Source organism: Festucalex cinctus, chromosome 6, assembly GCF_051991245.1.
Source record: "Festucalex cinctus isolate MCC-2025b chromosome 6, RoL_Fcin_1.0, whole genome shotgun sequence".
Taxonomy (NCBI): domain Eukaryota; kingdom Metazoa; phylum Chordata; class Actinopteri; order Syngnathiformes; family Syngnathidae; genus Festucalex; species Festucalex cinctus.
In genome coordinates this window covers 10,680,083-10,693,751 of record NC_135416.1, presented here as the reverse complement: position 1 = coordinate 10,693,751, position 13,669 = coordinate 10,680,083, and the positions used below count along the sequence as shown (strand labels likewise).

At 40.8% G+C, this 13,669-nt stretch overlaps 1 protein-coding gene across 6 annotated transcripts in view; it reads right to left on the bottom strand.

Moving 5' to 3' along the window:
* The window catches only part of rbfox2 (RNA binding fox-1 homolog 2), a 42,227-nt gene that overhangs the window by 18,480 nt on the left and 10,078 nt on the right, over window positions 1–13,669 (bottom strand). The window contains exon 1 of one of the 6 annotated variants that reach the window (XM_077523768.1): window positions 8,856–9,219. The exons of the other annotated variants lie outside the window; for them this stretch is intronic. Coding sequence (XP_077379894.1) covers window positions 8,856–8,888 — 33 coding nt within the window. The 5' untranslated portion in view covers window positions 8,889–9,219. Of the gene's footprint in view, window positions 1–8,855; window positions 9,220–13,669 lie in introns of those variants that run through there. 6 annotated transcript variants of the gene reach the window in all.

Below are 13,669 nucleotides of genomic sequence, written 5' to 3'. Positions count from 1 at the left end.
TAACCCCCAAAACATTCTTGACAACAGTATGTTCTATGTAGCCCCACTAGTCTAAATACTTTATTCTTGTTGATATTGCGTTTGTGGAATATGAGTTAAGCAGCAAAATCCAGCAGTTTTTATTAATATCCGAATATCAGCCACTTGCTGTCGACCAATCACAGCTCAGCTTCATGAAACAGGTGAGCTGTGATTGGTTGTGGCCTGAGCACTGAGCAACTGTGAAGTCATCTTCAGTTGACGGCAAATTGGCAAAAATGGCCGCCCCATTAGAAGGAAAAAACCAGCTGGATTTTGCTTCATAACGCATATTCCACAAATGCAACATTAATCAGAATGTCATGTTTAGACTAGTGAGGTCACGTATAACATATTATTGTCAAGAAATATTTAAGGTTGACTTCCCCTTTAAACATTTTAATTTATACACAATTGTACAAAGTCAAATCGACAAAAACACTTAACACACAATGACCCTTTAGTCTTATTGCTTTAATTAACGTGGGTTCGATCACTCCTCAGGGGTTCGGTGAGTCAGTCTCAGTTTGGTGAAGGTCAAGACACACAACTGACTCAAACGTTTCGTGATGATACGCCCCGCTTGGCTGTCATTGGTTGCAGGTAATCATGCAGAGAATTTGGAGCGATCAATAGTCGACTTGTGGCTGTTGTAATGGTACATCGTATGATTTCTTTATCACAAAGAAAGTGTTAAAATGGTGTTCCACGGGATTCAATTCTGAGGCGTCTGCTGTTTTTATTGTATCTGGTGAGTAGAGTGATGGGAGTCAGTGTACTAACTGCATGATTTGCAAAGCCAAGTTGAGCAATTCTCATCCAGCTATCGAGCAAAATTAAAGAAACACTTCCTTAAGCAGTCTGGAGATGGGGAATACAAGAAGACAACACTTCAAGGTGAAGAGAGCCAGAAGGCTACTCTCTCTGTTCCTTTTGTTCACCAGAAGAAAGAAAGAAAAAAAAAATGAATAATTTTATTTTTCAATCCAGACGGGTTTGGTCAGCACAACAGCAGGTGGAACTTTGATGTTTGAGTGACTTTCACAAAAATTCCCATTGCGATACGGAGCAGTCAACTTTTGAGTTTGCACTGTATTTGCTGTTCACTAATGAAACACTCACTCGCCACAACCTCTCCTTCATCTCCTTGTACCTCCTACATCTAATTATCCTTCCCATTCACCGCTATAATGAAATTATACTACAATAAAAAGTAGTCCTAATGAGCGCGGCACAGGGGTTAGGTCATACGACAATTATTTAGTTAATTGATATTCACATGCCTTTCACCGCAAACATCACCTCCAAAAATGCGCCATGCTTACCTGACATCTGGTGGGCTACACTGACTTGTGTGTTGTGTGTGACAGGCTGCAGTGATGCCCATCTGAGTAGCACAATAGATCTCTGTCCCTTTGGGAGTGTTAAAAGTGTGTGGGAGGGCGTGTATGTACGCGTGTTTGTGTGTACGCCATCTGTCTCGCAGCTTTTGACCTTTCTTGGTGACACACCTGTGTCACAGGCCTTTATTTCAGTGTCAAGCCAACGGGCCTCGGACATACGGCCGTCACGGGGGGACGACTTTCACTCATCATGTTTCTATTACATATCCTATCTTCTTGTCTCGCTTTTGGCACTGGGACATCCGTTTTCCACTGCACTTATATTACCTCGGTGTGGGTGGTCGTCATGGCGACGCTGCGTGAAACCACTGCGGCATCATTTACAATGTGGAACATGAGCCTCGTTTCGCACTAAACAGCAGCAAAAAAAAGTCACTTACACTAGCAGGCGACTTGAAATGTTTACAAAACATTTCATGCGGTGCAATCTGTTATGATTTTGTGTGTTATTCATCAGTCTATATCGTGATCTATTATAATAATAAAAACTACCACTGGGTTCGTTACAAACTCTGCTGCACATGTGCCTTCCCAGAAATGCCAAAAATGATCCCCAGCTGTATCGCAGCACCAGATGAGTACAGTCGCCACATTACGGACCAGCGTGTCCAACTTCATTCACATGTTCAGAGATCAGCTGAGTGCACTAATTTCCACCCTGCAGCTTTGCAGACATCTTGCAATTTCATCTCATCACGGAGCACATTTTGCCAGGATAATACTAAAGGATTTACTCACTTTTTACACACTAAAGCCCTCGATGCAAATCAAATATTCAAGACATAGTACTGGCAGTAATATGGAGGTAAGCTCAGAGAAACGAAAACATGGCATGCAAATATGATGACCTGGATGACCTCAGAATCTTGCAACAACTCCAGTCAGCAAACGGGTGACGGATGAAAACGATAGCGAACGCGTCACCCGGTGAGAACTCAACTAGGTGATAAATACAAACAGAGAAACTAGAGCTGCTTCTGTCGTAGTAGAAAGTGAAAGTTGATCACCTGGCTTGGGTCGTATGATGAAACATGCTTATGGCATCAATGAAATGCAAGTACGAGTATATCAAATATTTGTTTAGGGTCAACTTGGGTGTTCGTTAATGTCCACTAACTTCTGTATAGATTTCAGTATATTTATTTCGATATTAACTGGAATAATGACATTTGAAAGTTTCTCGCACGGAAGTGACGTCATCAAGCTAACTGACCAGTTTGCATCTGACTTTTGGCTCTAACGGCTCCCCTGGCCGGCATTTTCATTTACGGTAATTCAGCCGAAACGCAATGCTAGGTAAAAAGCGTGTTACTTTTTTCACTTTACCATGGTATTTATTACATCTTGCATAAAAGTACTGTAATACACATTTTTTAAAACGAAAACTAAGCATTTTTGAAATAACTAAAACAAAAAATAATAATAATATATGAATAACAGAACCACCCTGAAAACTAATTAAAACAAACTACATTTAAAAAGCAAAACTCAAAAAATAAAAACCAACTAAAATGAAAATTCCAAAACTATAAGAACCCTGGTCAGAATACACCTTAGACAGATTTACTGTTTCCGTGTCATATCATTTTTACCCCTGTAAAAGTGCTAAAATGTGAATTAAAAATATTGAGAGATGGCGCAATTTTCTTATCTTGTGGGTTGGGTGGATGCTTTGAAATCCGAAAATGGGCCGCCACCCAGCTTCCCAGAACAGACTGTCTTGTGATGGATCGTGCTGTGGTACAGCATAACACACAAATGATCCAGATTTGGGTCAAACATTTACTCTCCACAAAGGATAAACATTGCGTTAGAAATGAATTTGATTAAATGCTATTAAAAAGGGGATTGGAAATGTTTCAATCTTGGCAAACTCTGGACACAAACAATTCACATCCACACCTACTGGTTCAGGGAACATTGTACAAAACACTGGCAGGCACTGTCCAATTTGTTGGTAAAACCACCCTCAGAGACTGTGCTGGTGACTCACAACTCACTTGACTAACAATGACTCAAACTCGGACAACCTGTGATGCAACTCAGACGGGCAGTAATTTGCAGGACTTCATGCTTTCATGTCTTGGCCACATCACTATGTATTATCTGATGGCACGATAAGGCCCTTTAAAAAGCGGTTGCGCAAACATAAAGCAACAGCGTTTGGGCTGGGAGGAGGAGAATGGACGAGTCCAGGCTCTGGATGTTCTTTGAGCAGAACCAAAATAGAAGCGGGAAGACAAGCCAAAGAAGGCCTTGTGTTTTTTGTTCGGCGATCGGCCTTTTCAGATGACAAGCATTTTAGCTGCATCTCAGCAGAAGCACAAAGTCAACAACCCACCAGCCATAAAAATAGTGTGCGCCCGCGTATAGCTCTTGAAAAAATGCTCTCGACCCATCGAGTTACAGGCCATTTTCTGGCTGTGAATGGCCTTTGTGATTCATATCCACTGAATAAAGACATACTATATAGATGTCAGGATGAGAGAGAGGGCATTCATGCTTTAGAGTGGGCATCTGTGTCAGCACTCAAGATTTGTGCATGCTTTGTTTGTGTCCATCTTGGGTGCATATCAGCGTGTGCGTACACTCCCCTGGCGTTCGGGCATTAAGGGTTGTTGTGTAAGTGTATGCCCTGATCTGGCAAAGCAAGCGACTCCGAGCGGTAGCTGTTGCTGGCTTACTTTCGGGTCAGTTAGCAGCAGCAAGTGCGTCTGAGGAGGCATGTTATAAAATACGCTCGTGCACACGAGTCAATGCTGCGCTACGGGACGACGAGCGCGGGCGAGAGGATCACACGGCAAAGATAAAGGGCAGTGCCGGGTCATTCCATATGAAGAGTAGCATTTGAGGGTCTCACGTGAATAGGCCATTAGCGTGCATCCTAAATGAACTTCATGGAAGGTTTGATTTAGCTTGCTGGCACATATTTAGGCTGTAGGCATAGTCTCTGAAGTAGAGCTGTCAAAATTAATTGGAAGACAAGTAATCGATTATCAAATTAGTCGACAACTATTTTAATCATCGAATAATCAGTTGAAGCTATTTTTTAAATTAAAATTGTCCAAATCCTCTGATTTCACCATGTTAACAAAATTGTTCACTGATTTCTATCGTCTTTGATGAAAGAAGAGTGATTATCTTCTGTGTTTAATCAAAATAAGACATTTGCAAGCATCTGTTTTTACTTTGGAAAGCAATGACCAAGCCTAGTATAACATAGTATAACATCAATTTCCTCTTTTTTTAAAATCACTATATACAAATATGAAACGAAATAAACACCAATCACTGGTTAATAAACAGTAATTAGGGGAAAAAGGTTTTCTGTAATACACTTAAATGCAAAATCAATATGAATCTGATTAGTCGATTGAATAATCAATAGATTAATCAATTTTTAAAATATTCAAATAGCAAGCACGCAAGCACTTCGCCAAAGTAATACTTTTAAACCTTTTTAAAAAGGGAATTTTGTCATCTTTTTTGAAAATCTGACGGCACATAATAGATCAATTTTAAAGTTAACTTTAGAGATATTTAAGAAATGCTGCTGACCTTGGGAATTCTTCACCATCTGTTTTTGTTTGGAATTAAACTAAGATAAGCGAACATTTAACAATTCAGATACTTGGAAATGTTGGAAAACTTTGTTGACCGTAGAAAACAAAAGGGAGCTATTTTCTTTTTTAAGTTTTTTTTATCTTTTTAAGACATGCTGATGGCGTTGAAAAACAAATATGTCTTTAAGTATATTGTAAGTTAAGTTGTTCAACAAACATAACATATAGTTTGTAGTTTTGTTTTGTCAGGCCAATATTTTTCCATTTAGTGAAAGTGAATATCGGCTTCAAATATTGGTGATCTATTTGATTAACCAGGCAATAGCCAGATTGATCATTGTGATTCACTCAATGGACTTCTCCACGGTGATTTGCTCAGGATAGGCGTGACATTCTGTACAATACTTCGAGCTGATTGGACGATGCATCACCGTGTGCAAGTTTGTTTTGACCAATCACAGCTACGGATGAAAATGTCTTCTTTCTCGTCGTAGGGGAGAAAAAAAAAAAAAGCACCAATTTCTTTACCAGCTAAAAATGCATGAATCGCCTCGGTGTTCAACATTCAACAAGGAAACGGTGAGTAATTCTGAGAGAACAGAATTAATTGCAGCGTCTATTCGTCCATGTTAGGTTTGTTTGTTTGTTTGTTTCCCACGGTGTTGCCGCTTCCTAGTTTCGTCACAGCTGCATACCTCGCCCCCAAACACAATGCTGTTCTGTGATTGGTCAGAAAAACCAGTGATACTTCAGATCAGTGAAAATAATGGGCTCACAAATACTGAATTAAGATGACCGACCTCTGCCTAAACGAGCTGCAGAAGAATCACTTTCCAACACTAAGTTAACAACACAAGTTACTCATTCCGAACTAGAAAATGACGTTTGGCCTCATTCCACCAATCAGCACTATTCGGTTCAGATCAATTCAATAGGCTTTCTATTGTGTTCCATTGTAAAGGGCACAAGACATCTGAGCTGACCCATCCAACTTTCTCAGTTGCCCATTGTTGGTCTTCCTGTGCATTTTCGCATGCTTGCGGTAAGTAAACATTGCTGTTCAATGATTGGTCAACAGAGAATTGTCTGGCTTCTCTCACAGAAACCAAAAGGTTGTTTATATACAAGCAAAGGAAGATTCAGATGTGTTTATTTGTATCTAGTGTACAGGACTATGCTGCATTTATTTTAATTGTTTAATTGTACAATTACACATCATTTTGCTTTTATGGGAGGTATGGTTTTTAGTTATACTATTTATTATAGCTGACCTATCGGTTGTCATCCCACCTATCCACCTCTCATTTGAAATGAAAGCCGTATCAGGGTTTTCCTTATTCTGGGGGACTAAACTGTACCGCTTGGTGCAAGCATTAGTTGCAATATAGTACATCAAGGGAAAAGAACTGTGATTTACAAAAACATTTCCAAAAAATATTGAACACACACCATTTATTATCCATCCATCCATCCATTTTCTTGACCGCTTATTCCTCACAAGGGTCGCGGGGGGTGCTGGAGCCTATCCAAGCTGGCTTCAGGCAGTAGGCGGGGTACACCCTGGACTGGTTGCCAGCCAATCGCAGGCCATTTATTATCTTGAGTTAATATGTGGAATTTCCAAGCATGTGTGCCCTAGAAAGGGTTAACCTTTGGCTCCAGAGTGTTCTACTGAGGCCGCAAACAGCTGGAAAACCATTTACAACTTGTCTGCAGCATACCGATGAGCCAGGAGACACCCTCTTATTTAATTATTCTATCCCACGTCACCCCCATCCTACATCACTCTTCCTCCTCCTCCTCCTCAACCCCCCCCATGCCGCCGTTCTCCCTTTCCTCCCACTCGCCGAATCGCTTCTTTACGCTTCATAAAATCCAGACGGGACCCTCGCATACGTGCCGCCCCCATTCGAGTCAATCAAGCTCATTTGCCTCATAGCAACAGGATTTCAGCCACATCCTGGCCCGCCCTCCCACGGGCTTCTCCGTCTCCTTATAGGGCAACGTGTCTGCTCGTCAAACAAACCCCTCCCTCTCCGCCCACGATTTCTTTCCTTTTAAGGGTTGAAGTCTGGAGACTCCCCTTTTCTTCGACTGTAAACGCGTGCAGGCCTGTACACACCCCATCACTGACTTCAGCTGTATCAAATGGTCCGCCGGGCTCCACTGCAGCAACGTATGAATGGTAAACACAACACAACAAAAAGGCCAGCGACATTATTTGTCTTCATTTAATCCTTATTGATAGCATGTGCAGGTGAGCAAACAAACTGACATTTTTGCTTTCAATACATACATAGTCTTATTTCAATATAATGGTAGCAGGTTGCCCTGCGTTACTTCAAATGAGTCCATAAACGTGCGACAGGCAAAGTCAGCGAGGGCAACCCCGATCCGTTTCAAAGGCGCGCAGATGCCTCACTGCGAGCAATTAAGAGAGCAAATTGCTGCAAAGGAGGCATAAGCGTTTATGCTGCACCGTGGCAACCACAGCCAATTCCCTCTCCTTTCAAAAAAAAAAAAACTGAGGAAAAGAGCAAAGGTGTTTATCTAACGTAGCGGTGAGATCGACGGTCTCCCTCACGCCTCGAACCATCTAACAATCTGTGCAAAATGAATGACTCATCCCAGTTGCCACGGCAACACGGCTCATTGGGATCATTTAAAGACCATTATTGTTAACCCTGCAAAGAATCGATGAGAAGATTTGAAGGTGGAGGAAGTGTGTCGACGTGCGCGTATGTTTGCAGCAGGTAGGAGTCTCTCCCTTGCTTTAGGGCATAGGTGGGGCTTGAGAAAATATTTCGGCAGTGCAAACTTTGTCAGGCACAAAAACGCATTCTGTTGGATTGCACCGGTAAAAATTACAAACAAAACTGCAAAGTCAGCATTAGACCCAAAATAAAAATATCAAGCCCTCTCAAAAGGAGCAAACAAGCTTCTGGCCAACTGAGCAAGTCATCCCTGCATAATGTCAGCCTCATCATCCGGCAGGCTTCCCTTGCCGGGGGAGTCCCGTCACCTTTTCCCAAATAATCAATTTCTATTCTGCCTCTCTTATTCTCTCCTCTATTGCACCCCATCCCCCTCATCCAGGGGCTCTTAAAGGAAAACATTGAGATAACAGCTGCCAGGGCCCCGGGGAGAGCAGGAGGAGGGAGAAAAGAGGTCAAACAGTAAAGAGAGCAAGGTAGAGCTGAAAGAGGAGCACACACGCGATGAGAAACTGAATTAGGAAACACACACACACTCATGCCCAGGTCTAATTCATCGCAAATTAAATATGAACACGTGCAACTTTTTTTTTTTTTTTTAGGTGAAGTGCACGCCGCATATTTACAGGAATCAACACCTGTCCCTTTTGCTCATAGACAAGGGTGATGTACACAGACAGCTGCAGGGGCACTAAAGACCACTTTTACTCCCCGCTTATTGCTTTGAGAACCCAGCAGCCATGTGCGGAGTTTATCAGCGAGGAGATCCGCAGCATCCAGCCGACTGCGCTGTACCGATCGCATAGATTCCTCTGAGCATACATAATACATGGCAGAATAATTTCTGGCAGGAGCTGCTCCGATGTTCACATTGCGTGCGCTTCTCGCTCTGGGCGGCAGAACAGATGCCACAACAACGGCGTTAACCATCCGTCGTCGCTTGAGCGTTTTTAAAATGGCAACTTTGGATGCTTGCATCCAATATAAAACGCGCGGGGCGCTGGAGTGAAAGGGTCAAGTGGAGTTCTCATCCGTTAGTCATTAATCAGCACTTCACGCTTGATGACAGCCCCGCAGACGGCGGGGTACTCGCACGCGGAACCTTTGCGAAGAGAGCCGTCAAGCATCCGCACACGAGCACAGGCATAAACACTCACCGACAACACGGAAGGATAGTAGAGTCCCATCATCGTATTGTGAGCAACACCGCACCGTCGTCTCTCCTCCTCCCCTCTTGTCACGCTGGCTTCTCCCTCTACCGAGCCTGTGTCACCTCACCAGCTCAGTCTCTTCTTGTCTGTCTCACAGATTCAAAATCTCCCTCTCTCTGCCCCCGCTCGCTGGGTCTGCCCTGACAGCTACCACCCCCCCCCTCCTCCTCCTTCACTGCCTCCTCCTCTTCCTCCAGCCTCTGTCCCTGTCACTTTCTCTCGCTCGCTCGTTTCTCTCTCTCTCTCTCTCTCGTCTTTCCCTCTCCCACTCGCGCCCTCTTTTCTCTCTACATGCAGCCTTCTGTTTTGCTGCTGTGCCCTTGCTTGCTCATCTTTTTTCTGCCTCCTCTCTCACCAAGAGACAAGCTACCCACCCCTAAAACAACCCCACCTCCCTGACTCTGTCACACCTGCAAACTTACCCCTCCCCTCTGCTTTGAATCGTAGTCCGTCAAACCTCTCTCTCTCTCTCCCTTTTCCTCACTCTACCATCATTCTCCTCCATGTAGGTGAGTTAACTGGGACTGATGGCACCAGTGGGAACGAGATCCCTCTCCTCTCTCTCCACAAACAAGAAACAAAAACAAATCTGGTAAAACAGCATCTATCAGATGAAGGAAAAAAGTATTTAAGGTAACAATAAAAAATAAAAATGCGGCCTAGAGCAATTTCTCTGTCCGGCACTCGTCATCCTTCTTTACCTCTTTAGAAAATATTCCATACTTCCCATTGATAAGCGAAATTACTCATACTGTATTCCTGCTTGTACTTATGCATCTATAATAATCAAGATCTCCCTGTTATTTTTCAAAATTTATTCCCCTTGTCATTTGATTTTCATCTGTATCTTACTATGCATGGCCTTTTCACTTGCCCTTTTTGTTGAACATCTTTCTATCAGAACAATATTAAATTTGGAGGCCCCCAATTTTGGAATGACTTGGACACATATTTGAGAAATATATCATCTTATACTGCTTTAAAAAAAAAAATAAAAAAATAAAAAAAGTCACTGAAGCTCCATTTAATCTTATCCTGAATTGACATAACTATTTTACATTTCTCTTTCCCTCCAATCGATTGGAAACCTCAACTATGCCTTGATGAATCTCTTATAATCTGTCACTTTCTAAATTGTGTAAATGAACAAACCAATAAAAAAACATACTGAAGATTAGTTATGTTGCAACACCATGCAAAAATGGTCGCAAATGCAATACGTCTTCAAATGCAGCCCCAATTTTTATTTTCCTATTAGTAGCAGATATAGTGCTAATAGGCTGTTAAAATTTACATATCACAATATTCTTTATCACTGCTGTTTTGCAAAAGAAATTAAATTAAAAAAAATAAAAATGCAAATATGGTGACAAAGTGGAGACAGAGTCTTTCACTATTTTAAACTGAGTAAGCATATTAATCGATCAGTTTGTGTTTGTAAACCAAACTTGATACTTAGTTGATTAATCACATTTTAATTTAAAGAATTTAAGGCAAGACTGAGTGCCCTACTCAGTAGCAACCAGCATGGGCGCTGTTGAACAAGTCTCAAGTAGTTTCTGGTCTCTAAAATATATATATAATTTTTTTTTAATTGTGAAAACCAGAAAAAAATATATATATTGAATGAAAAAGATACAAAGAACAAAAGTCACTCTTTCGCCACACCATGCATTCGCTACTAAAACGACTATACCAGCAAGTCCAAAATTAGATTTGCACGTCTTCAGTGTAGTACCACATTGTGCAACAAGCTATAAGGTGTCGTCTAATAGAAGACGCGACAGAGAAGCTCCCAAACTCAACTCCAGTAATAGTTGTCATTCTCACAGAGCAGAGAGATTGCTGCAGGCTCTTTTTGTATGTGATGCATTTTGTTTATGATGACCTTAACTTTTACGCTAATGTTGGTAGCCTCCCTATGTTAGCATTAAGATAGCGGACTTTCGACAGACCAAATTATATTGTTCGTTTGAACATGTAAGTGTTTAACTATACAATGTTTCATTCTTTTTTTGTGTGTCAGTTTCACAGTCAACTTCAGCTGTGAGCAACCGTGTTTTGCATCTTATTTGGAGATGAACCGTGTGAGTGAGTCTCCATTTCCTCAGTGATGTATTACAATAGGCTCACATTTCATGACGGGCAAGTGAGAACAGCCATTCCGTTTTATTTGTCTTTTTTTTTTTCCAATAGGTTTAAGTGTGTTTTAGTAATATGAATGCATATCAAGCATGTGGGAGGGAAAACAATTTTAAAAAGGTTATTTATAAGTCTCAACAGATTTTGCCCTATCCCAAATGAGTCTGGAATGCATCGCTTGTGATAAACTCAAAACATACCAGTAATAAAAACAATTAACTACTTAATAGTTCATTTTCTGCATGGTTGAACAGGGAAATTCAGTCCAATGACCAACCCTGCCACCTAGCATTGCGAAGCTCCAAGCTTTCCTTTTAACAAGGATTTGTGGAGGAGTCCCTATAGGCCAGGCTAGGTCCTCCAAAAATGATCGCCAAGCATTTTTCACAGTACTGTAATTCCAAACAGATGGTGTGAAAACAAAACTATGGTACTTTCACTCCTCTCCCTCTCCATGCTTATTGTCTCAGGACTTGTAAAGTATTAATTTTACAGCTCAGCAGGTCAGCGAGGTCACAAATTCACAAGCAGATGTTCTACTCGATACCTGCGATGACGAGGACATTTAACCTCACACGCTGGCTTAACATAGGGGCACACTTTCAAACAAGTGCAAACCAACCCCCTTCACTTTTTATTGGATTCTGACTGATTTTGCAAGGCCCACAGAATATTGTGGTCTATTGCTATAAAAACATGGAACTTACCAAAATAAAGATTACTCTTCTTTCATAAGGAAAAAATATATATATTTGTATCCGTTTCAATTTTGCATTTCTAATTGCCATTTGAATTTAGCTAGGTTTCATCTATATTCACAGTCCTGGTGAAAACACTGTCAAAAAGAGCTTGTTGCAACTTGGCTCTGACTGATCTCTTATACTCTGCTGCCACCTGATGGCCGTTCTTTGTAATAACTACCTTTGCTTTAAGCCACCTCTTCATGTCAGAAGCTGCATCAAAGCCTTCTGTATGCTCTTGTATAAAAACTAAAAACCGTATAAATACATTTTTGTGTGAATGACAAAGTATTTAAAAAAAACGTATTTACATGTTTTTTTGGTTTGTATTAACAGCAAGCTTAAAAAAACAAACATGAGTAGGCATGGTAATGGATTCTGGAGCAAAATTATGCAGTTTGACGGTAATGCAGTTACAGCTTTGATATGTAATATTTTTATATTTTTGATAAACATTTTTTTCCATTAAACTTACTCTGTATATTAGTAAATGTAAAAACAAAAAAACTTTTTTTTCCCTGAAACAAAATCTACCACATAGTCAAAGCACGTATTTCTCAGTACTTGTGTTCTTCATTTTATGATGTAACATAAGAGAGACAACGAGCTAATCTTAGCCATGCTAGCTAGCCACGTCATATGTCTCGGTAGCAAGTTTATTTATATCGTTTCACCAATTGACCACCTAACCATGAGCCACGAAAATCATCAAGGAATTAAATTGTCTTCCATTATGTGCAAAAATGCTTGCTCCCCTGCACACACACAACAAAACATATTGTACCGTATATGCACATCAATGCCAAAAAAAAATGCCTTTCACTTGGCAAGGAAAATTGGGTCCGCCTCAGGATTTGGTTCACCTGCAACATTAGGCACAATCCAAGATGTATTAAAAATTCTGCCTTTATCAAGATAACCGTTTTTCTGTCAGCGAAGTAATAATTAAAAGGTTTATTATTGTTGTTGGACAAATGTCTTAAATAAAAAAATAAAATAAAATAAAAACTATCCATCTGAAGTGACAAGTGACCCAGCTGTCATTTACAGCTTTCAGAATGAATGCCCAGCCAAGCACTTATGCCAAAAGACAATAAATCAAAGCTGTGTCATTCTTCTTTTTCATCATTTTAGGGCTCTGACAGACGATTTCATCTTTCAGATAGTCTATTAATTTGAACTGATACATAAAAAAGTGGATTTACTGTACCAGTGAAGCAACCAGTGATACCTAAAAAATAATTAATTTAAATGAATTCAACTCACGTGCTTTTGAGGACCTTATCATGCTTAGGTAAATCCATTAACAGCACACGGATATAACGGACGAGTTAAGTGTTGTTCGTTTCATCAAGCAGGCAGAGCACGTCATTCTTCACACATTCAGCTTCTGCTGCTCCCCAGGCTTTTCCTTCATGAGCCTTTGATCACATCACCTTCACACCACAGTTGACAGTTTAGCACCTCCGCAATGTGGGAACATCTTCCGCACGCCATCCTTGTCTTCCCCATAGCCTTTTGTCCCCATCAACGGATAGTTGGCACTTCAGTTTCCCAAAAGTAAATTGGTCTGATTGGCTTTGGGTGAAGTCAAGGAAAGCCCAAGTTGGTGTGTTTTACACTTCAGTTTTTCCTTTGCTTTTAACACGGTTTAAAAAAAATTAATTAAAAAAAAAGACACACTGGTCTGGAAAAATAACTTTAAAATGATGTAAGCTGCCTCAGCTACCGGTAACAGACTATGACTGAACAGTACACTGAATTAAACAATTACAAAAATAAAAAAAAATGGCAGTACACTGCTGTGTGATGACATGATCCATTTTGTTGTCTTCCCATTCCACTCAGATGTGACATTCTCGGTTGACTAATCAATGG